Source organism: Erpetoichthys calabaricus, chromosome 4 (genome assembly GCF_900747795.2).
Source record: "Erpetoichthys calabaricus chromosome 4, fErpCal1.3, whole genome shotgun sequence".
Taxonomy (NCBI): domain Eukaryota; kingdom Metazoa; phylum Chordata; class Cladistia; order Polypteriformes; family Polypteridae; genus Erpetoichthys; species Erpetoichthys calabaricus.
Window position 1 is genome coordinate 120,188,797 of NC_041397.2, and position 24,441 is coordinate 120,213,237.

The 24,441-nt window shown below is 37.8% G+C and overlaps 1 protein-coding gene across 1 annotated transcript in view; it reads right to left on the reverse strand.

Moving 5' to 3' along the window:
* Positions 1 to 24,441, reverse strand: part of LOC114651130 (cilia- and flagella-associated protein 47-like) — a 622,279-nt gene that overhangs the window by 493,288 nt on the left and 104,550 nt on the right. Inside the window, 3 exon segments of the mRNA XM_051927333.1 lie at positions 6,404 to 6,613; positions 7,842 to 8,040; positions 13,819 to 13,978. Of these exon segments, the coding sequence (XP_051783293.1) occupies positions 6,404 to 6,613; positions 7,842 to 8,040; positions 13,819 to 13,978 (569 nt within the window).

The following is a 24,441-nucleotide window of genomic DNA, read 5'->3' on the forward strand; positions in this document are numbered from 1 at the left end:
ATAAGTAAATAAATCAAGGTAAATAGGTAAATAACATTCAATCTGGCTTTTATATACAAAGTACAGCGACGGCAAAAGTGCGACATGCATTCTTTCTCAGATGTAGAATCCTCGTCATCATCTGAGTTCACTTCTGTTATAGCACGTCTTTATGTGAAAACAGCACTGTCAGATTGGGGGGAGAGTGAACGTGACTGGGAGAATAAGACTGAATTAAAAAAAAAAAAGCTAACCTTTACAAGTACCATAAATTTACACTGGCTGTTACAGATTCAAATCAAATGTATGTTTTTTATTCTATAATAGTAAGAATAAGAGCAGCTCACTTCTCAAAATGGAGGCATCCAGGGTCAACCCCGTGACCTTTTAATTACTAGTCAGCAGTTCTTACCACTGTGCCACCAAAGCGGTCATATTAAAAGTTTGTCAATGTCACACCCTAACACGGGTTCTTTTTCTGCAGTTATATTCTTGAATAAAAGCACATTTGTTTTGTTATACTTGTTAGACTTAAGCTAAGAGAACTTTCTGCCCTTTCTGTGTTGGTGTGGAGATGAGATAACAGGCTGCTTGCTGCTTGTGCTTATCGACATGTTTATAAACAAAAGCTTTAAAACCTACCAAATACGGACGGACTTTGAATTAACAAAGGTTTTGATTTAAAAAACATGTCTTCCATGTTTCTGAAGCCTGCTTGTGACAATAAAAGAAAGCGGAAAATAATCATTTTATCAGAGATCCTTGGTTCTATATTCTTGAGGAAAACATGTGTTTCTTGCTCATTTGTCTGCTTGCAGAGGACATCATGGGTGGAGTTTTAACAACCCAAAACTGAACCCAGCTTTATAAATTCTGTGTTGTTATTTTACATAGCCTAAGAAGCAAGATGAATGCCAACTGGCGGTACGGTAATTAGAGTACATATTAGTTTCATTAAACTGTAATATATTTTTAATTAAAACTTTAGATTTTTGAAAGAGTTAAGCCACCTTTTCCATGGCTTGACTTGCACATGCACATGCACAATTAAAAAAAGAAATCAGAAAATTGAAAAGGCAAGTTGTGTGGTAGAGCAGATTGGAGTGCCATAAACCAATTATAGATTTTTTAAATGCATGATATTTTACTCTTGCTGAGGATATGGTAATAAAAGAACTGAGCAGAATGTTTTTGAGTAAAATTGGAGATCGTGTCTGTGTGGTGTTTGCATGTTCTTCCAGAGTGCCCTGGTTTCTTTCCATAGTTTCAAATACATGCAGGTTCGGAGGACTGGGAACTAGTGTGCGTGTGTGTATGTGTGTGTGTTTGCTCTATGATGGATTGACACACCATCTAGGAATTGTTTGTACCTTGTGCCCCATGATTTCTGTCGACTCCTGCTACCCAGCAACCCTTCTCTAGATTAAGTGGGTTAGGAAGATTGATGGATGGATGTCTATAGCATCTGCTTTGTTCTTAACACTTGACTGAATGCTATAGGCATGTTTAATATTCTTGTTCAAACAGACATATGCGTGCATTATCAATCTAGTGGTAGCAAGCAATATCTTGCGAAATAAAGAAATAAGCTCTTTCTTATAGTGAAAGAACATAAGTGATCATAAGTATGCCTTTTTCAGTTATTATTGTCTAGTTGTCTACAGAACAGAGACAGCAATTCACATCCTGGCACCAACATTCAATAATGTCAATAACATCGCTTGGCAACAACTTTCTGAGAAAAAAGGGTGAAGGGGTGCTACGGAGATAGATTAACAGGGTAGATTGCTAAGTGAAGCACACAGCTGATCACCTTCAAAATGGCTAAATTTTGCAAAAATGGTTTGCTTTTTTGCTTTTTTACCTTCTTATTTCATGTGGCAAACTAATATATACCACGACTGTAAAGAAATAACTTCAATACCAAAATTATACTTTAAGGAGGATCAAAAATATATAAAAGTAAAAAAATACAAGGATAGATTGAAAATCATTAGGCAAATTGTTTAAAAATGGTACTCAGTGGTTTACAGTTGATTGGAAGATTGGAAAGTTTCTGTGGGACTACAAAACTGCACATTACTTCTGTGATTATGGGCTTAGTACAGAATCTCTAATTCTCAACAAGTCTTAAAAAAATAACAAAAGTAAGCTTCATGGAATGTATCCATCTTTAAACATTCTGGTGGCCCGGTACTTAGAAAAATAGTGCCTCAATGTATTGGCAAAAATTGTATATTATTTACAAATCTTCAGTGGGTAAGTAAGGAGTTAAAGAAGAAAAGTACAGAAAAAACAAAAAATGTACATCCATCCATCCATCCATTGTCTCCCGCTTATCCGAGGTCGGGTCACGGGGGCAGCAGCTTGAGCAGAGATGCCCAGACTTCCCTCTCCCCAGCCACTTCTTCTAGCTCTTCCGGGAGAATCCCAAGGCGTTCCCAGGCCAGTCGAGAGACATAGTCCCTCCAGCGTGTCCTGGGTCTTCCCCGGGGCCTCCTCCCGGTTAGACGTGCCCAGAACACCTCACCAGGGAGGCGTCCAGGAGGTATCCTGATCAGATGCCCGAGCCACCTCATCTGACTCCTCTCGATGCGGAGGAGCAGCGGCTCTACTCTGAGCCCCTCCCGGATGACTGAGCTTCTCACCCTATCTTTAAGGGAAAGCCCAGACACCCTGCGGAGGAAACTCATTTCAGCCGCTTGTATTCGCGATCTCGTTCTTTCGGTAACTACCCATAGCTCATGACCATAGGTGAGGGTAGGAACATAGATCGACTGGTAAATTGAGAGCTTCGCCTTGCGGCTCAGCTCCTTTTTCACCACGACAGACCGATGCAGCGCCCGCATTACTGCGGATGCCGCACCGATCCGCCTGTCGATCTCACGCTCCATTCTTCCCTCACTCGTGAACAAGACCCCGAGATACTTGAACTCCTCCACTTGGGGCAGGATCTCGCTACCAACCCTGAGAGGGCACTCCACCCTTTTCCGGCTGAGGACCATGGTCTCGGATTTGGAGGTGCTGATTCTCATCCCAGCCGCTTCACACTCGGCTGCGAACCGATCTAGAGAGAGCTGAAGATCATGGCCTGATGAAGCAAACAGGACAACATCATCTGCAAAAAGCAGTGACTCGATCCTGAGCCCACCAAACCGGACCCCCTCAACGCCCTGGCTGCGCCTAGAAATTCTGTCCATAAAAGTTATGAACAGAATAGGTGACAAAGGGCAGCCCTGGCGGAGTCCAACTCTCACTGGAAACGGGTTCGACTTACTGCCGGCAATGCGGACCAAGCTCTGGCACCGATCGTACAGGGACTGAACAGCCCTTAGAAAATGTACAATGCTTAAAAAATTAATGTAGTGCTGGTTGTTGGGCTTATAACCATACGAGAACAATAGATTAAAAGGAAATCAGAAATGTCTAAGGGCAGGCAGGAAACAATGCCAAAGAATATTCAAAAGTCAGACATAATAGTTTGTTTTAGTATAGGAAGTAAAGGACATACTCTTCAATATGATCACCCACTCATACATTATTGTCCTGCTTTATGCAGGGTAATGGTGGCTGCAGTCTATCCAAGCAAATGAGATATAAGGTAAGAACCAGACTTGGATATGGTGTCCATACATTGCAGCACACAAAAACACACCCACATCCATACTCATTTACATTGGAAAAATTTAAATTCAGCCTTACCCATCCTACATGGAATATCAGGGGTAAGTTTAAATATTCAGCAAAAACTCACACAGAAGCAGGGAGTATGTGCACAATTCACACAGCCAAAATTTGAACTCGGGTCTTTAAGCTGTGAAGCAGGAGCACTAAGCAAAGCATTATTGTGCTACTGCGAAATTAAGAAGAGTAAGGAATAAATAAACTATATAGAAATAATAAAGTATTCTCAATTCTTATTTTCCTGAATTGTTCACCTGAGAGCAAGTTCAAAATTCACAAATAGGTACAGTAAATATTAACAAAAGTATATCTGTGAAAAGTACTTTTAAGACTAAAATAACTAAAATCAAATACATTCTGGAAACTGGTAATATTTACCTAAGAATGTTCAAGGAACACAGTGATTAAAGCCTGGAATTGTCATAAATAGATGACTGGGCTGATCACTGCCTTATAGGCCAAATAGTTAAAAAGTACAGGATGGGTCTAAGGTGTATCAGCTAGCTAATGGCATTATATTGTTTATTTTCTCTACTTCTCATAACATTTTGTGTTGCTGGTTTTGCATTTTCTTTTGGGTTCCAAAATGGTATTGCGATGTCACAGACGTGCGGTGATGTGATGGGGTGTGTGATGTTATGTGGATCATTGTTCCCTCTATAAAAACAGGCCTGGAACCATGCTAAGAATATTATTTCTAATGATTTACGTATTTAGCAACACCAGGCTCCATCATTTTAACATTCTAGTTTACAAATGTATGCATATGCAGTTAGATACAATCTAAATAATTAGATAGATTTGAAGATTTTGGCCAAGATTGTCAGTGTGTTAAAGTGTAAATTCAGACTATAGGCACAGCTGGGCATATATTGTACAGCAGTTATATAGGCACAATATACTAAGATTGGAAACTAATTTAAGGACAAAATATTTTCTTTTTCTTTGTTCTTATCCTTTTAAACTTCTCAAGAATAAGATGCTTTCACACGCTCATTCCTATATTTTCCGACATCACATAACACATTAAAAAATCATTATAGATAGACCTGCTGAGTATTAGGTAGCAGTGGTAGATACATTTTAATGCAAATAAATGTAAAGTTTAAACAAAGAAAGACAAAATTTAGATTTACAGGTAATTACAAATTTTAATGTTAGATGCTAGAAAATATGCCTTATGAAAAAGACTTGAGACATGTAGTGAATTTGTTACTCTACATAACTAGACAGTGCATACTGTATATCAAACATGAAAGCTACTAGTATGCTGGGTCACATAGCATGATGTATGAAGCATAAACAAGCTGTAAAATGCACTTGTGAAGTCTTATCTGGAATATTGTGTACAGTTTCAGTCTCTATACTACAGAAAAAGACTTTAATACTGCTAGGCAATGTTTAAACACATTGATTCCAACACTGCTACTATACTAAGCTACTAATAAACAACGTGTTGAACACTTTCACCTTTTGCAAGCAGACTACTTAAAATTATGAAGGAAATTAGCAGGGTGCAAATAAGCTGGTGCTTTAAAAGCAAGGTCCTAAACCAGAAAAAAATAACACAGGTGAAGGTTGTGTAAAGGTACACTTTGGATAAGCATTAGTATGTCTTAGATATCTATGGAGTAAGTTACTCAACTTGATTACATGGCCCTTCAGATCTTAATGTGATGATCTTCTGTTCATCCTAAGATTACTGTACGATCTAAAATGTTGATGGTAGTATGCCTTCTAGTTTTTAAATTCTGGCAGTTCTCATTTTGGCATTAATCCCAGTTTTACACTTCAATTTTGGCTACGGGTTTAAGGACTCAGTCCTCAAATAGCTTTGGTTTGTTTACTCATAGTATTACAGGTCATTTAGTTTTTAATTTATTGCAATTTTTCTTTTGAGTCAGTGACAACAGTTTTGTATCTAGTACTGCTGACAGCATGTCTTGCAGTGACTCACCTTTTAACTGTACTGTCAGTTTCACATTCATGTTATGTGATGGCACATCTTTTGCAACCAATATCTGACTGTTTACCTTTTTCACTACAACTTCAGCTTTGACAACAGCTTCTCTGACCTTTGATACCAAGCCTTCCTACAGTTTCCTGAAAAAAATCTGGTCTGACTACTCTGATCCTTTTTTAGCTTAGTATGATTATATGAAGATATATGTCCTGCTGTAAGCTGGCACCACATCCAGAATTGACTGATACCTTGTACTGGCTACTAGATGTTATCAGGATGGAGACTGAATCATTAATCCTAACCTGTAACCATCAGGAAATAAAGTCAGTGGATTGATTTTATTTATGAAGTAAACCAATTTTTGTGCCAATGAAGTACTAAATGCTTTGTAAGGCATTTTATAAGGCAAATATCCACTGTTACAAAAAGTATACTATTACTAAAACCAGTATCTGAAATACAGTTGTTAAAATTATTACTGGTACAGTAGCATATACAGAAGCTAAATGGGTAGTAGCTGATTAAAAACTACTAAGTTAATTTGCAGATTTTTTTTAACCCTGACAAACAAATATTCCAGAAGCTTGACTCACAATAACTCAAAATTCTCTTGTTGCACTGACAGATCCCAAGAGCTAAAAACATAAAGATGATTTTCTTCTTTAGTTATGTTTTATGAGGAAAATAAAAGAACACTTACTCTGTATTAACAATGAAAAGTAACTCATAAAAAGAAGAATAATATTTTGAAACAATTTCTTTAATTAAAACAAGTACCTCTGTTGATGTTCATCAATGAAGACAATATCTGACACAGCAGAAACAGGACGTGAGGATCTGAAGGTAATCTGACATGTCAGAATCTTATTTTTTCCATTCGATAATGTTATTATTTGTTGGCCAGATAGAAACTTTAGAGTGAAAGGTTTAATATTTGTTCCATCTTCAAGCTCAATTTCCGGAAGTTCCACATTAACAAAGCAATTTCTAAATCAGAGAAAATGTAATTTATTACATGATGAATTGCTGCTGATGCATTTAAACATCCAGGACATCCACCCTAATATTGTTTATACTTGGGAGATGATTTACATTACAAAGTAAACTGAAATATAGCAGATAAGAGTAGGAGGGGACATCTTCATTAGTATAATGAATAAGTATAATAAGTATATAAAATTATTTTGCTTCATTTTATTTTTCTAGCTTTAATAATTACCCGTTTTGTGACACAAAGATGCAACTTTTCAATGTATCCCTAAATAAATACACATAATTTATCTGACTCTCATGATAACAGTTTAACTGTTGTAAATAATATACTTGATTATCATTTAATTAGATATGCCCACCTAATAGCAAGTTGTTACTAATTTCCTCTCAGAACAATCTAAAATTGTCAGACACGTACTCAGAAAGTTGCCTCACATTAATTATAATGTGTCTCATAGATACTGCTAATTAGATGGTGGTGAATGTTGGCTCTGAATATCTTATAAAAACTTAACACAAACAAGCTTGCCTGAATTCCATGACTGGAGTGACCATTGCATAATTCTGTGCCCCCTATCATGTTCCTAGGATAATCCATAGCTGTTACCCTACTGAAAAGATCCTTTTTGAGATGGGTACATTGTTTCCATCAAAAATACATTTACTAAGCTCCAGTGTACACATGAGATGTGGTCTTCAAACTATGCTTTTCTACAAAAAAGCACATACTGCACTACAAACTCAAAACAAAAAGGTGTTTATGCAATGGATGAAGTATTCTGTCTCAAGGAACAATATGTTTCACATTCAGCTATGCCATTTTTACCACAACAGTTATACTACATCGTTAGATGTTTCACCATTGCTTGCTATTTTTGATTTACATATCATGTCAACCTCTTTTAGCAGTTTATTTCTGACTATAGTACTCATATTTTCTGGATGTTTTTCTAGGTAGTAGCCTGCTCTTTGTAATACCTGTGATATTGCTGTATGCAAAACTCTCAGCAACATTACTGTTCCAGAAAAACGAATACAGATGTATGTGGTGCTATCATTATTGCAAGTTCAAATCCACTTATACATTTATTCTTGCATATTGTTCCTCTAAATTGCACATACACATGATCAGATGATTGTACTGGAATTTACTGCACAGCAATTACAGTATGTGTACAAAAGAAAAGCACTACATTTAATACTAGAATATAAAAGTACCAACCTGATATACTCTGATGGAATTATGCTAATCATAGCTCCTACTTCTGTTTCCAGAGGTACTGGTGTTACTATCACACTTGGAGGATCAAAGATGATTTTAGGTATTTTAATGACACCAGACAATGTGATGTTTCTGAAGGGATGTACATAGTCATCATTTATAAAAAGTGGAGCATTCAAATTATATATTCCTGACTCTCCTAAGGAAGGTAAGAAAAAAACAAGTTGTAAAAATCCAGAAAGCCGTTAAATAGATTGACCACTTCATGAGAATAATTTGACTTAAATATGTACACTAGAGAGAATATGACCTAACACACTTTTATATTATGTCAGTTGTGAGGTATTGGTAACACTAAATAGTCATGAATAACTAGAAAATGACAGATGAATCTGCAAAATATCTAAGATACACATGACAGTCCAGGTTGGCCCCATGCTACTGGTTCCCTCCAGGAACCTCTTGGACCAGACACCAATCGATAACATAACCGGATGAGCAAGGCAGATGAGGACAAAACATACATATAGCAAAGCAAAGATGCATAAGGTGTTCAGTGCTTTTATTAAAAAACAACCAAACAAAAGTGTCCAAAAAGGGCAATGCAAAGTTCAATAAATAAACAATCCAATAAAAAGTGAACTGGTGGAGGTTAAAAAATCCATAGAAATAATCCATTAAAAATTAGGTTAAAACAATGCAGGAGTCTCCTTTAAAATTCTCAGTCCCCAGTGCTTCCCTTTAAAAACCAACACCTCTCTGGCTTATCCTACCCAGACCTTGGGGCTCAGAAAGACGTCAACCAATATGTGCAGACACCCTTTCTCTCCTGGCCTATGTCCCTGCTGCCGACCTAATGGCATTCCACAGGGAGCCACTGGTCTTTGCTCTGCTCCATGCCCATCGCTGCCAATCATGGCTATACCTGGCGAAAGCAATCTGTACTTCCACTGTTGCTATCACGATGGTTCCTCCAGGCGAAAGTACACTCCCGAGCATAATGGTTGCTCCTGCTATCTGGATGTTTAGCAGGTGCCACCCTTCAGTATCCTCCTGAGCACTGGCTAGACACACTTCTCCCTGGAACAACATTCCCATCCACCTGCTTCTATCTTACACCAGTTCACTCCTGCTACTGCCTATTTTATCCTTACTTTAACCTCTGTCCTTTTTTCTTTCTTTCGGTTCTCCTTTTATTTTCCCCTCCCTGTAACAGCTCTCCTTATGTCTCCATGGAGTGTAGCGCCTCCATCGTGCTCCGCAGAAAGCTGATGAGGCTATTGGGGCAGACCACACCCCTACGTGCAGGTGCGTTTCACTCCAGTTACCTCACTAACCTCACACAGCTACACAGGCACACACCCACCAAGACAGAGCCGGCTGTTCCATTATTTACTTATTAAAAACGGGCAGCCGATTATCAAGCTGTGGACCTACCATACCACATAACATGGGTGCTCTGGTGGTACAGTGGTTAGTTTCGCTGCATTACACCTCTAAAAACCTGACCAAGGCACTGTCTATCTGGTGTTTTAAAGTTATGTTGATTTTACATCCCAAAATTGTATAAATACACCCTAAGATAGACTGTTGCTCAGTATGTGGATGTGAAAAAAATAAATTAGCTGACATCTTTCACTGAGTTAATTGTAATCACAAGAATTACCCAAACCTCCACTATAGTTAGTCTCAAGTATACAATGTACCATATCACTTAAAGTCTCTCATAATACCAAGGTTATGAGAAGGTTCAATATTATGCCTTTTCATTTTCCTTACATTTCATAAATATTTAATTACTTGTACACAAACCCAAATTAAAAATTGTTACATGTGAATCATATGCAGGTATTTTTACATACCTACTTCCTCCACCTTTTTTAATGAAAAACAAAAGAATGAAAAATGCAATTTATGAATCATAAGCTTAGACTAGCAATTACAGTATGTGAACAAATGGGTTATTGTAGAGGGGAGGGTTATGTAACCTTCCATATGTCCTGTGATTCATGTGCGACTAGGAAACATCCACAGGGCTCTTTTACATGTAAGCATTATCACTGCTGGAATGAGAGGGGGCGCTCTTGTTAAAGCAATGTCTCTTTTTTCCACAGCTCAGAGGTATGTCATCCAGATGACAAATAACCTTACTTCTGGCTCTCTGTCATTAACCAGCATTTTAAACCCACCCAGCACTGGAAGGAGGCAGTCAGTCTTAGATTCTACAGCAACACAACTAGTACACGCAGGAGCACATCTTTATTTTGCGCTTATACCACCTCCATGTGCCATTTATCTTCTCTTTTTTGCCATTCACCAGCTATTGGCAACAAACAGGGGCCCAGTGGTTCCCCGACACTTTGTTTGACTCCTGCGTATTAACGTATACCCCCTAAGACAAGTGTCTTAGGTAAGTTCGTGATTCCAAATTAATCGCATATGTCTACATGAGTGGACATCTATTTCTGCCAATATACATTACATACATAATGAAAGTATGTAGAGTATGTATGGGTTATTGTTATGCATCACCTGGGAATCAAAACTAAATCTAAAAATGTTATTTCAGAAAACAATCATCAGTTTTTTAAAATGATGCCATAGAACATTAAAAAGAAGAAATAATTTCATTATTATCTGTGAATGCAATGTTTTATGTTGGGGTGAGAAACTAAGTTGTGTGTAACTGTAGGAAATACATTTTCTGTATTTTAACAATGCAGTATAATGAGAATTAACTTTTAAAATAGATTAATTATTAACAATTAAACATTGAACCAAAGTGTTCAAAATATTTAGAGTTCATGTTTACTTTTGCTTTTCTTGGCAATATGGATAGTACGAGTTCAATTTCATTAGTCAAAAATAAATCTAAATACACGTCTAGAACTAGGGCTGTACCAGTATAGACAGGTTTACCCAGCTTTAAATAATTTTCCCTGCTTTGATGAATCCCACATTATTTGCACTTCCTCACTCCTTAACACAGCTGGCAGGAGAAAATAACACGAGTGAGTGACATTTTTCTGCATGGCATACTCTATGATTTTTTGTCAGTGGTTTTGCACACTGTCTGCGGTGTATAAATAGTTTCTCATGTTAGTTCTTGTTTGCACAGTTAAATCCAGTGTTGGCTGGGGATATTCTAAATGACTGCCTACAATAAAATTTCACTCTGCACCTTGCACTGCTTGCAACCTGGTAACAGTTATATTTGGTTCCTTAGGTTACTGCACACTTGAAAATGCTGCAAAGCTAAAAGAAATTCTTCTGCAGATCCTGGCAAATAAGAAGAAAGAGCAGTGTGGAAAAGATAACAATGCACCAAGTCACAGTGTAGGTGGTGATGTGGTCTGCCCCACAAATCAGGCCCAACTGTAGTGGATATCAAACTTGCAGGCCTTTTCCAAACCATGCTTGCTTTAAAACTACCAATCATTTGCATGTAAACTGTGTAGGTACTGCTTTCAAATGTAAAATACCTGAGTAAACAAATCCAGGCAAAAACATTCATTGAAGAAATAAAAATGTATTTTGGGACTGTTAAGAATCTAGTATTTCCATTTGTGTATTCAAGACTGAACTTTTTGCTGGGATCAAGTTTTAGTGTGACCCTCTGAGAAACTAAGACAAATATGAAGCCCGGAAATGCCTCCCTTCACATGTATTTGTTAATGACAGTGCCCTAAATATCACTGCAATCATTATGTACAGTACCTGCTTTCAGTAGACCCGCAGAGTTTGCAGGTAGGGCAGGAAATGTATTGACCTTCAAAGATACTTACAATATTTATATTTGCTTTAACAAGCTGAATTTTTGTCACTATTGCTTGTATAATTGCAGTGTGTGTATAGGATGGATAAAAAAGGAAATTAGACCTGAATTTTTAAATTGGTTTATATTTAGAGAATTTGGTGGCCAAGACAGTATAGCCATATATAGACTGAAGAACAAATGTATCTGAAGGAGCCAGTTACCATAAAATGTAATTGAACCACAAAAATATTTTATCAGCTTCCATAATAGCATGTGGGGTGCATAAAGAAATGACACATCAATATTGGTTGTAGGGTACCCCTGGCCAAAGCAAAGAATCCATCAGGAAGGCAAACATGAATTACTAATGTGAAAGATTTTTCTGTGAGGAATTACTGAATTGAAGTAAAGGAATCCATAAACAAATAAACTAAACATTGGACAATGTCACTTCTGGTTGATTACAAATGCATTGCCACATAGATGGATAGTTGAAGAGATGGCTTTAAAGAATACGTTTGGTATTTTTCAAGTCAACATTATTTCTTCACCACCATGGTCTATATTAATTTACCACAGAATGTTTTGTTTTTCAATGAAGGTTTTTTTTTTTTTTTTTTTTTACTTTTTGCAGTTTAAAATTGTGTCTACATATTAACCCAGTGTTACCATATTCAAGAGAAGTTTGTGTTGAAATTCACCTTCATTTTATTCAAATGAATGAATATACCTTGTGCACACAAAAATCTATCCATTTTTGGAAACTAATTGGGCTAATTCTGGTTAATGGAGAGCAGGAGTCTATCCTGGTAGAGGTGGGAACAAGACAGGAACCAACCTTGATAGTGCCAATTCACAAAAATTATGGCAATTAATTATTTAAAGTTTTTGTGTAAGCTAATTGGTTTATTTTTCCATCTTTTCTGATGAACAATTTATTAAATATTTTGAGAGAAAATTGTTTAGGCTTATATTTATCATCTGCTTTTACCTTCAAATAAATTTTTCATAAGTAAAGTTAGAAATCTGTTACTGACAGTTAAAATCAAAACAGAATCTAGTCTAGAATTATAGGTATAAACATATTGTATTTCAAAGGGATTGTTGTAATTTTTTTTTTGTTGCAATTGTTTTTCATTAAAGGAGGTAGGTGGACAGTGGGTATGCAAAAATATGTGCCCATGATTCACTAGTAACAATTTTTAATTTGGGTTTATTTAAAAGTATTTAAATATTTTTGAAATTTAAGGAAAATGAAAAGGTATAATATTTAACCTTCTCATTACCTTCATTTTATGAGAGACTTTAGATGGTAGGGTACAGTGAATACTTGAAAATGTAGTGCAGGTTTGTGCATTTCTAGTGATTACACTGAAATAAGTGAATGATGACAGCTAATTTCAGATTTTTTTACACTCACATACTGAACACCACTCCATCTTAGCGGTGTATTTATACATTTTTGAGATGTAAAATCAACATAACTTTAAAACACCAGATAGACGGTGCTTTAGTCAGGACATTAGAGCTGTGTGGCAGCGAAACTAAACACTGTACCACCAGATCACCCGTGCGTATCTCATATATTTTACAGATTAACGTGCATCTGTCATTTGCTTGTTATTCATAACTATTTAGTGTTACAAATACCTCACAACTGACATAATATAAAAGCATGAAAGGACATATTCACTCTAGTGTACATATTTAAGTCAAATTATCCTCATGAAGAAATTTTTAAAAACACCCAAAAGACTAATTTTAGTGAGTTTTGCATTTTGTAAAACAAGCCATAGGAACAATTTTGCAAAACTGTACGAGTCAAGACTTTGTTGTTTTGCTCATCACCAGTTACAGTTTAAGATATTTCACTCTGAAAGCAATAATGATTACTTCATTTTTATGCATTTGAGTATAATAGCACACCGACTTGTAAGTTTGAATTTCTTTTCATTCAAATGTCTATGTGCAAGTTATGTGATGCAGCAGAGCCAGTCTTTAGGCTTTCCATGTCCCTGTCTCTAATATACATATATAAAATTTAAATGACTTTCTGTTGCATTGAAATTCAGGTAAATGATAAAGAATATCAATAAAATAAATGAGTATTAATTTTTTAACCTATTAATATTGAAACAAAAAATGACTCAATGACAATAGTACTGTACAATGTAAATTAGGTTTGACTACATCATTTTAAACAAAAACAAATAAACTTACTGGGACAAAAGCATACAGTTATTGAGATCTTCTCATCTGGCTGTAGAGTGCCAGCTTGTTGGTAAATTTTGAAAATGCCTTCATCAAAATAAGAATTTTCTTTGGTCAGGTCTATCATCCAACTGACTTCTTTGTGAGAAATATTTTTCATTTCAAACGTCTACATCATGCAATGAACAAAAAAAACAGACAATTAGAACAGAATTAGTCATTACGTTTGTAAACATTTAGATATAAATGTTGTTGTAATAATTAGCATAAATGACTATGATGGTCCAACCTGAGGTGATGCAAGTCTGGTTGCTATATTGTCTGTGTAATTTACTGCAGTGACCACATTTTGAATAATCCAAATATAATCCCTCAAATTTTTTGTCCTATATATTCTATAAACCAGCATTTATTTTCACCCATTACCTACCCAAAATCAATAAGGGAACATACCAAAAGAAGAAGAAGAAAATATGTGGTATTTTAAGGAAGAAGCTGTGAGCAACACTTTAAATGTTGAACCAAGTAATATCTAACACTAGTCTGCCAAAAAAAATAAAGTCACTCCTGTCAAAAATGTTAGGTCTTCTTTATAGACTTGAAAGTGCTGAATACCTATCTGGCAACAGAATCGCTTTATCACATGCAGTTTTTGAGGGTTGAAGGTCTATAATAAACAAATTTCACCATTTTATAGAAAAAAAAACATTTTTTATAATTATTGTAACTATTTAGACTTGAAAAAAAATAAAAAAATAAGACATCGAATTGTTTAAAATATAGTTACTACTACCAAAAAGTAGTCACTTAGTAGTTTTTTTCATTCTTATAATCCTCTGAAAGTGTTTCACAGTGGAATGACCAACAGAGATCTACTAATGTAGACTCACTCCACTTCCTTTTATATTCTATCTACCTCCCAAAAATCTGTAAATCTAGTAACTTTTATTGTCTTTTGTTTTGTGCATTCTTTTACCATTTGCTTACCTGTCTCATGGTCAAGACAATGGATGGATCTACCCGACCTTGCATAGTTCCTTAAATATCATTAAAATTACAACTTTTTCTCTTCTAGGCAATAAAAAGTTACCTTTATAATCTTCAAAATAAAAATTACTGACTGCTTTGCAGGAATAGGAGAAAAACAAATGGTGACTGAGAGCATAAAACTTGCAGCAAACACTTGATTTGGGGTTTTCTTCACCTCAACTAATGTTAAGAATGTGGAAGACTGCTATTTTCAGCAGTGGTAGTGCTGCTGCTTTGCATTAAGGACACTGTGGAAGATTGTGGGTTCACTTCCCGGTTCCTCCCTGCGTGAATAGTGCTTTGAGTATTGAGAAAAGCGCTATATAAATGTAATGAATTATTATTATTAAATATAATTCAAATGTTATTCTGAGCATAAAAAATTAACATTTTCTTTCAAAACAATATTTTTCACTAAATCCAATTATCTTGCGGAAGTGTTTTATGATAGAAAAATTCAAATTTCAGAAATGGATTCAACATACTTAAATTTACAAAGCACAGTGCACCATTTTTTATTTTTGTACAGGAGGATTTTTGTTCAGACCAGTGAAATTAAAATAAAGCCACACCTATTTAAACTCCAAGTTGTCAAATAACACAGCTATATACTGTATTTTCTGCTTAACCGTATTGAAGCCTGCATCTCACACATTTGAAATTTAAACTATAAGCTTTGCATGATAATATCCATCTTCATCTTCTTTGTTGTATCTTAAGTTTACGCCACAACAACAGAGTAGCTCTTTTTCCAAGTGGGAGGTTAGTGGGAAGTTAGAAATGCTGTTCCAACGATGGCAAATATTTACTTTCTTCTTCTTCTTCTTTTGGCTGCTCCTGTTAGGGGTTGCCATGGTGGATGATCTTTTTCAAATCTTTCTGTCCTCTGCATCTTGTTCTGTTACACTCATCACCAGCATGTCCTCTTCAACCACATCTATAAGCCTTCTCTTAAGCCTTCCTCTTTTCCTCTTTATTAATATTTTTAATTCCTCATTTTCTACAAATGTCTCCTGCCTCAGCATGAGGTTCACACTGTGGGAAGAAACTAAATCCTACTTATAACAGGAAAGAACATGCAAACTCTACAAATCTGGAGCATAAATACCACAAGGCACTAACACAACCTGCTCTACAAGAATGTAATTTAACAGAGTACATGACTATCAATTGCATTTGAACTGATTCAGAGAGAGTAAAGGTAATTCATTTGTTTAATTTTTATAAGATACATGATGCTTTCATTATAAGACAATGCAGGAATTCAAATTAAAAAAATAACACAAAAAATAATTACATAAATGTTTGAAATCTGTGGTGGGCTGGTGCCCTGCCCGGGGTTTGTTTCCTGCCTTATGCCCTGTGTTGGCTGGGATTGGCTCCAGCAGACCCCCGTGACCCTGTAGTTACGATATACTGTAGTGGGTTGGATAATGGATGGATGGATGTTTGAAATCCAGTAATACAAAAAGTTCAGATTTCTTATTCGATTCCATTCATTTACAAATCAGATAAAACTAAGTACATATTACATTATGTTTGCACCTAGGAAAAGATAATGACTATCATGGTAGCTATGGAGCTGAGAGGATGCAAGCACCAAGTTCTTGAGTTTAAAAGCAGAAAAAAATCAGAATTCATAACAAGATGTGTCCATTCATCCATTATTTTTTAGAATCCTATCCCAGAACCATTTGAAAAAGGCAAACCAACCCAGAACTAGAGAACAGCACATCTCATCACATACAGATCTATACTGTAGAGGGATAAAACCTATATACAGTTAGGTCCATAAATATTTGGACAGAGACAACTTTTTTATAATTTTGGTTCTGTACATTACCACAATGAATTTTAAATGAAACAACTCAGATGCAGTTGAAGTGCAGACTTTCAGCTTTAATTCAGTGGGGTGAACAAAATGATTGCATAAAAATGTGAGGCAACTAAAGCATTTTTTTAACACAATCCCTTCATTTCAGGGGCTCAAAAGTAATTGGACAATTGACTCAAAGGCTATTTCACGGGCAGGTGTGGGCAAGTCCGTCGTTATGTCATTATCAATTAAGCAGATAAAAGGCCTGGAGTTGATTTGAGGTGTGGTGCTTGCATGTGGAAGATTTTGCTTTGAACAGACAACATACGGTCAAAGGAGCTCTCCATGCAGGTGAAAGAAGCCATCCTTAAGCTGCGAAAACAGAAAAAACCCATCCGAGAAATTGCTACAATATTACGAGTGGCAAAATCTACAGTTTGGTACATCCTGAGAAAGAAAGCAAGCACTGGTGAAGAGAAACCCCTTCACAACAGCCAACCAAGTGAACAACACTCTCCAGGGGGTAGGCGTATCGATATTCAAGTCTACCATAAAGAGAAGGCTGAGTGAAAGTAAATACAGAGGGTGCACTGCAAGGTGCAAGCCACTCATAAGCCTCAAGAATAGAAAGGCAAGATTGGACTTTGCTAAAGAACATCTAAAAAAGCCAGCACAGTTCTGGAAAAACATTCTTTGGACAGATGAAACCAAGATCAACCTCTACCAGAATGATGGCAAGAAAAAAGTACGGAGAAGGCATGGAACAGCTCATTATCCAAAGCGTACCACATCATCTGTAAAACACGGTGGATGCAGTGTGATGGCTTGGGCGTGCATGGCTGCCAGTGGCACTGGGACACTAGTGTTTATTGATGATGTGACACAGGACAGAAGCAGCCGAATGAATTCTGAGGTGTTCAGAGACATACTGTCTGCTCAAATCCAGCTAAATGCAGTCAAATTGATTGGGTGGCATTTCATGACACAGATGGACAATGACCCAAAACATACAGCCAAAGCAACCCAGGAGTTTATTAAAGCAAAGAAGTGGAAAATTCTTGAATGGCCAAGTCAGTCACCTGATCTTAACCCAATTGAGCATGCATTTCACTTGTTGAAGACTAAGCTGCAGTAAAGGCCTGGCAGATCATTAAAAAGGAGGAAACCCAGCATCTGGTGATGTCCATGAGTTCAAGGGGTTTCAACCAAGTATTAGAAATGAACATTTTATTTACAGTTATTTAATTTGTCCAATTACTTTTGAGCCCCTGAAATGAAGGGATTGTGTTAAAAAAATGTTTTAGTTGCCTCACATTTTTATGCAATCGTTTTGTTCACCCCACTGAATTAAAGATGAAAGTCTGCACTTCAACTGCATCTGAGTTTTTTCTTTTAAAATTCATTGTGGTAATGTACAGAACCAAAATTAGAAAAAAGTTGCCTCTGTCCAAATATTTATGGACCTAACTGTAGATCTAGGGTGAATATGTTAACTTAAAAAACTCTAGGCAGTATCAGCACAGAAGTAAAAACTAGGTCCCTGTAGCTATGAAGTAGCAGTACTCTGTGATGCCTACCAGAAAGGCCATACCTTTAATTTTTATTTCTCAACTGTCTGTAAACCAATCTTGTTTCAGAAACTAGGTCATTAAGACACTTATTCCAAATTATACAAACTACTTTTTTGTTTTTATTTATATATTTGTTACACATGCACAATAGTATTATATTATTCTGCATTATATATATATTATAATACAGCATAAACAGTAGACATGGTGGGTAATGGAATGGTCCTTACAGATGACCCTGCAATTGTGACTCGCTGGGCTGGCTACTTTGAGCAGCTGTTTAATCCTGATCCTCTGGCTAGGACATTGGACATCTCTGGGTCCACAGTTCTGGAGGCTGATCCTCCAATTAGCTGTGAACCACCCAAATTCACTGAGATTGCACAGGTGGTGAACCAGCTGAGGGTAGGGAAGTCTAAAGGGATCTGTGGTATCCAGGGTAAACTTCTCAAGGCTGGTGGTAAGGCTGTCCTCCTGGCATTGCAAGCAATCTTCACTTCCATTTGGGAGACGGCTGTCACCCCAACTAACCTGAAAATGGAACTAGTTGTCCCTATTTGGAAAGGGAAGGGTGATCGCCTGGATTGCGGCAACTATGGAGGATAACACTGCTCTCACTCCCGGGTAAGGTCCTTGTTTGGGTTATCCTCAATAGGATCTGTGATCACTTGCTTACCTTCCAGCGACCACAGCACTCTGGTCTTACATCTAAGAAGTCTAACATTGACCGTATCCTAGCAATGAGGGTTCTCATTGAGCGCAAATGCAAATATTGGCAGAGTTTCTTTGCAGCCTTTGTTAATTTTTGTAAAGTGCTTAATTCAGTTTATTGAACTGCCCTGTGGGACACCTGCTACTTCATGGGATCCCCCGGAAGTTACTGGATGTCATGGACAGCCTGTACACTGGTACTGTGAGTGCTGAGCAGAGTGGAGGCAAAACCTCTGTGTTTTTCCCAGTTGATTCTGGGGTTGGTTAAGGTTGTGTTATTGCACCCATGGACTGGGTGTTGGGCAGGTTCATGGGGTCCAGTGGCTATGGGGCATCTGTTTGTGAAGAAAGATTCACTGATCTTGACTCTGCCAACAATGCTGTGATCTTTGCAGAGTCAATGGAAGTTCTTAGCAGGTCTCTCAGGTCAGGACTAGGAGAGCACGGGGGGGTCACAAAGTCACTGGAAAGGGGTGTGTGGCACTCCCAATGTCTTTAAAAAGGACGAAGAGTCCTGGTGCTTCCTGCTTTGCTATATAGTTAAAAGACATGGATCATGATACCCAACCTCACCTGATATGCAGTAGTAGGCTGACTGAATATACTGTATGGAAGTGATGCAAGGCAGGTACACCCATCTAAGACTAAGGTAACTTAAATAAGGGTATGAGGGTTTCCTAAACTGTATTGTAGCTTATCTATAAGGTAGCTATCAGGTAGCTTGTAGCATTGTGATCTATATACAAATTATCCATTAATTCTGTCAGTCTTGATGTTCCTATTTGAGTGAACCTTTATGTGCAAAAGTCTAACATAATTTATACAAAAATTCACAAAAATATTTGTCTTAGACATTTACTTAATAACTTTTGGATCAGTGTGTCAATAGAAATGACTGCATGTTAGAGTTCCAAACATTCCTTTTGCAAAAAGTGAAGCAATACATTAAGATTTTTGTTTAAAGGGAGTACTAGGGTGTTGTATCGTGTTAGCCATTATGAATGTAGAGAAAAGCCAAGCAAAATGACACCTTTTATTGGCTAACTAAAAAGATTACAATATGCAAGCTTTCGAGGCAACTCAGGCCCCTTCTTCAAAATGACATCTTGCCTGAAGAAGGGGCCTGAGTTGCCTCGAAAGCTTGCATATTGTTTAAAGGGAGGAACTAACATAGTAACAGACCACTTTCCAGTTACAAAATTTAAGATTTCTGCAGGGAAATCATCATCAAGGTCTCTCCCAAGAAGAAATATGTTTCCAGATTTGCTGTCCAAACTTTTCTAGAGAAGCACAAACAAACAGGTAGGGTTGAGGACCGGAAATGCAGTGGTCAGTCACAGAATCCGAGTGTAGCAAATGAGAAATGCATCAAGCTTATTTCCACTTGAAATAGGAAGATGTCAAAACACACAACTGGCACAAACCACTGAAACCTGACTACACCCATCAAGAATCTAGAGTGTGGTATAGCAGGTCCGCAGCTTCCAATAAAAAAGGGCCGGGTTTTAAATCTGTATAGCTGTGCTGTTCTCCGTGGGCACGATTGCACGACCGCGGGGAGTTAATGAGGTAGTGGAAGTGAGTCGCACCTGCATGTGTGGGTGCGGTCATTCTCGATTGCCTCATTGGCTTCCTGCAGTGCATGATTAAGGCGCTGCGCCCACGGAGGTGCGCGGGGGGTGTATATATACGGGTTGACACCAGAGAAAAGGAGGATATAGAAATGGAAGAATATAGAGAGAGATAGAGATGGAAAGATTGTATAGAGGTTAAATGATGAGAAAGGCAGTCTAAGCAGGAGGTTCTGGCCGCCTGTAAGAAGGAGACAGCACAAGCTGGGGCCCTGCAAAGGAGCATTGTTGGTGGCACTCCGGGGCTAGTTCGCCCCACTGAATATTCGAAGAGTGGGGTGAGCAGGGCAGGTGTCCTCCGGAGGGATCTGAGAAGCGACTGCGGGAGCACGAAAGATGATGGGAGGAGAGCCAACCTCGGACAGTCTGGCAGTGACGTCCGTAAGGAGGCCAAGATGGAGGTTGGCTGAAGGAGCTCGTGGCTGTGGGTCTCCACTGGCTGATGCAGCAATGGGTGAGCCGGGGAGAAAGAGAGACAGAGGTGGGCCAGAAAGTAAGGAGAGTAAAGAGAGACAGCAACTGCATTTTAACTTCTGCATTTTTATCTCTGATTTTAAAGGATTTATTTATTGATGGTTTTTATCCTCACTGGACACTCGTTTTTATGGATTATTTATTGAACCTGAGGCACTGCACTTATGTTTGGACACTTTGTTGTTTTAATAAAAGCACTTTTTGGTTTCATGTGAGATTTGTCTTCATACGTCAGCTTATCTCGGTGACATTACTGACGGTGTTGGGTTCAGTGCTCCCAGACGGACGATGGGAGCATGGAAAGAACCCACATCATCACACAGAGAAAGCGGCCTTTTCCTGCAGCCAAAAAGCCATTTCTTTGAGGTGGAAATAAAGCCAAATGGCACACCTACACACAAAATCACAAAGACTAAGAGCCAGAAAAATATAGCAGGTGCTCTGGACTAATGAGTCAAAATTTGAAATAACAGAAGGAAGTTTGTCCACCGATGGGCTGGAGAATTGTACATAGATGAATGTCTACAGGCAACAATGAAGCTTAATGGAGGTTCCCTGCAGATTTGAGGCTACATTTCCACAAATGAAATTGGAGATTAAATCAAAATTGATGGCACCCTTACTGCTGAGAAATATCGGCAATACTATCAGGAAGTTATCAGATTGGACCCACAAAATCCATGTAGGTAGACCTAAGAAAATTGTTGCTAATTTTAAAGAAAAGGATGGTCGCACCAAATATCGATGTAATTTATGTCTTTTGCTTTGTTTACTGCACTTTCTTAGGTTGCCAAGTAGTTGGAGTGTCCTCTGGCTCACAAGAAGTGGACAAGCACAGAGACAGCACCAAGAGAGAAAGAGAGTGAAACAATAACCTATAGTGGTTCAAATGTAGTTCAGATTTCAAATGTGCACAACAGTGTTAATAAACAGCAATTGCTAATATAGTGTCAGTAGATATAAGAGATGTGTTCAGGACCCTGGAGATCATCTATGGGACAGTAAACTTCTGGGGAGATGACAGATGCCAAATATATCAGCCAACTGACAATATGCTGCTTAATGTTTTGTGTATTGTTATTGAGGCTATGTCTATGCTACTATGTTTTCATTTAAAAAGAGGATATATTGCAGAGCTGTAGTGAGTGGTAAGTAATTTGCTTTTTATGTATGTACACAGCATTCAAACTTTACAAAATATAAATTAGATGCATACAGGTAAGCAGCACAAGTATCACGTAAAGCAACTCTTTTATGCCCGCTATGTTGGAAAATGTTTTTCTTCCGTGAAAAGTGATGAGTCAGGGAATAAGCCATTGTAATGAGCAGGATCAAATCAGGGAAGGGCCAAGAAATAAATATGAACCAATCAGACTGCGATTAGAGTGTCATTTTTGGAAAAAGGCATTTACGCCCATCCACACCAAAATGCTGATGCTATGTTTTCAGAAAACATGGCCTCTAGAGAGCATTTTTTAAAGTCTTTATTTTCAGCTATTGAAAACAAATGGGTAGTGTGGAAAAAAGATACATAGACAAATTAATGATTTTTTTTAAATGAAAATGCATTAGTGTAGACAAGTCATGAAATCCACAATGGTTATAACATTGGGATGTCATGGAGATATAGTGGCAGATGACCAGGGACCTTTCCCCACAGGGACGCCTGGAGCAGGGAAGGACCGGGAGAGGGGCAATATCTCTCCTGGGTGCAAGAGGGCAGCCCCCCTGATTTCCAACAAGGACCCCTGTGGGGGTCCGTGGTCAACCCCAGGAGGCGCCTGGATGGTTCCCAAGCCCTGGAGGACAGCACTTCTGCCACACCAGGAAGTGCTGCCACTCCAGGAACTGTGTACGCCCAGAGTGCTTCCGGGTGCAAGGGCTGCACTTCTGCGAAACCAGGAAGTACTGCCGGAAGACCATCTCAGAGCACCTGGAGCACATCCGGGGCGTTATTAAAGGGGCCGCCTCACTCCATTCAGGGAGCCGGAGTCAGGAGGAAGAAGACGGAGCTTGTGAGAGAGGAGTGGAGGCGGCCAAAGAGAGGAAAAGGACTGAGTGGTCGTGTGTGAGTTGGTGGAACCAAATTGTAAATAGTTGTAAATAAAACTGTGTGTTGTGGACATTTGGTGTCGTGTCTGTCTGTGGCTGGGCTATCTGATACAATATGGTTAAATGACACAGTGGTTATGATCATATGAGTTGGCTCTTGCCTTGACAGCAGTTTTCTAGACTGTGAAATGCAGTTTCCCAAACAGTTTTGGACATCTGTTATTTAGAGATTATTTTCATAGGAGCTTTTGCTATTTAGTCTGTGCTTTTGCACATTTTGTTATATTCAGAGCATCTTTTGTTTAATAAATCTGGTTCTTTTTAATTTAAGTCTGTCTTTGTTTAATTTTCAGCACTTTGGTTTTGTATCTTTTAAAGATTAGTTGAATTGTGCAGTTACTATGCTAACTGTGCAGAGTCAGCCCTGGTTGAACAATGTTCTAAATTGAGGTGCGGTTTGGCTTCCTTTTCAGGGCCGTGTTAAAGATGCATCACATACCGTTTCCTTTATTCTTGTCTCCCTGGTGCTGCTAAAACTCAAATGACTCTGTATTTCTGCAACACATTTTATTGCCATTACAAAATCCCCTAACTGCTTGTTTTGACAGCAAGAAACTGATGTAAATACCACATACTTTAAAAAGGCAGCATACACTCCCTGAATCAGATTAAGAGGCATATTGTCCTTTTCAGAAAATGGGGTGCAGAAATTATATTATAGTCCTGACTCTTTTAGGTTTAAGCAGATTTTATAGGTCTAAATACATCAGTGGGTCCCAGAGTGCCCTTTTATAGAACCATCCCTGATACTGGTAGTTGAAAAAAAGCACTCAAAAGCGGTCATAATGTGGAGTTTAAAGGCATCCATGTAACATTGAGTCTAAAGTTGAGGGGTGATTTGGGGGAAAGGCTCACTAACAGGAAGAATTAAAAAAATATGAAAGAGAAGGCGGGGGGGGGTTTAGTCTGGTCAGTGAAAGGTGACCCTAAACATTAGAACAGTAGAACACACTTAAAGAGCTGGGCAGGTTTGGGGGTGGACCTTTCTGGCAAACAAGGTTCAAAACTCATATATGAAGATCCAGAAAAACAGAAGATTTTCTTGATGTTGAATAATTTGATACTTTGCGTCTTGCCATTGTTCATCCCACCCTTGTACTGGAACACTAAACACAGTATTTTGATATAAATTAAGACTCAAGAGTCACTATTCATAGAAACGAGAAATGTCATGCTGTACTGATCAGAAAACACACAAGGTTATTTTTGTGAAAGTCATTCTCTGTACAAGAAAGCAAATTCTGCCATCTGTTTTCAGTTTGTTTTTAATCAGCCTTCATTTGTGTCT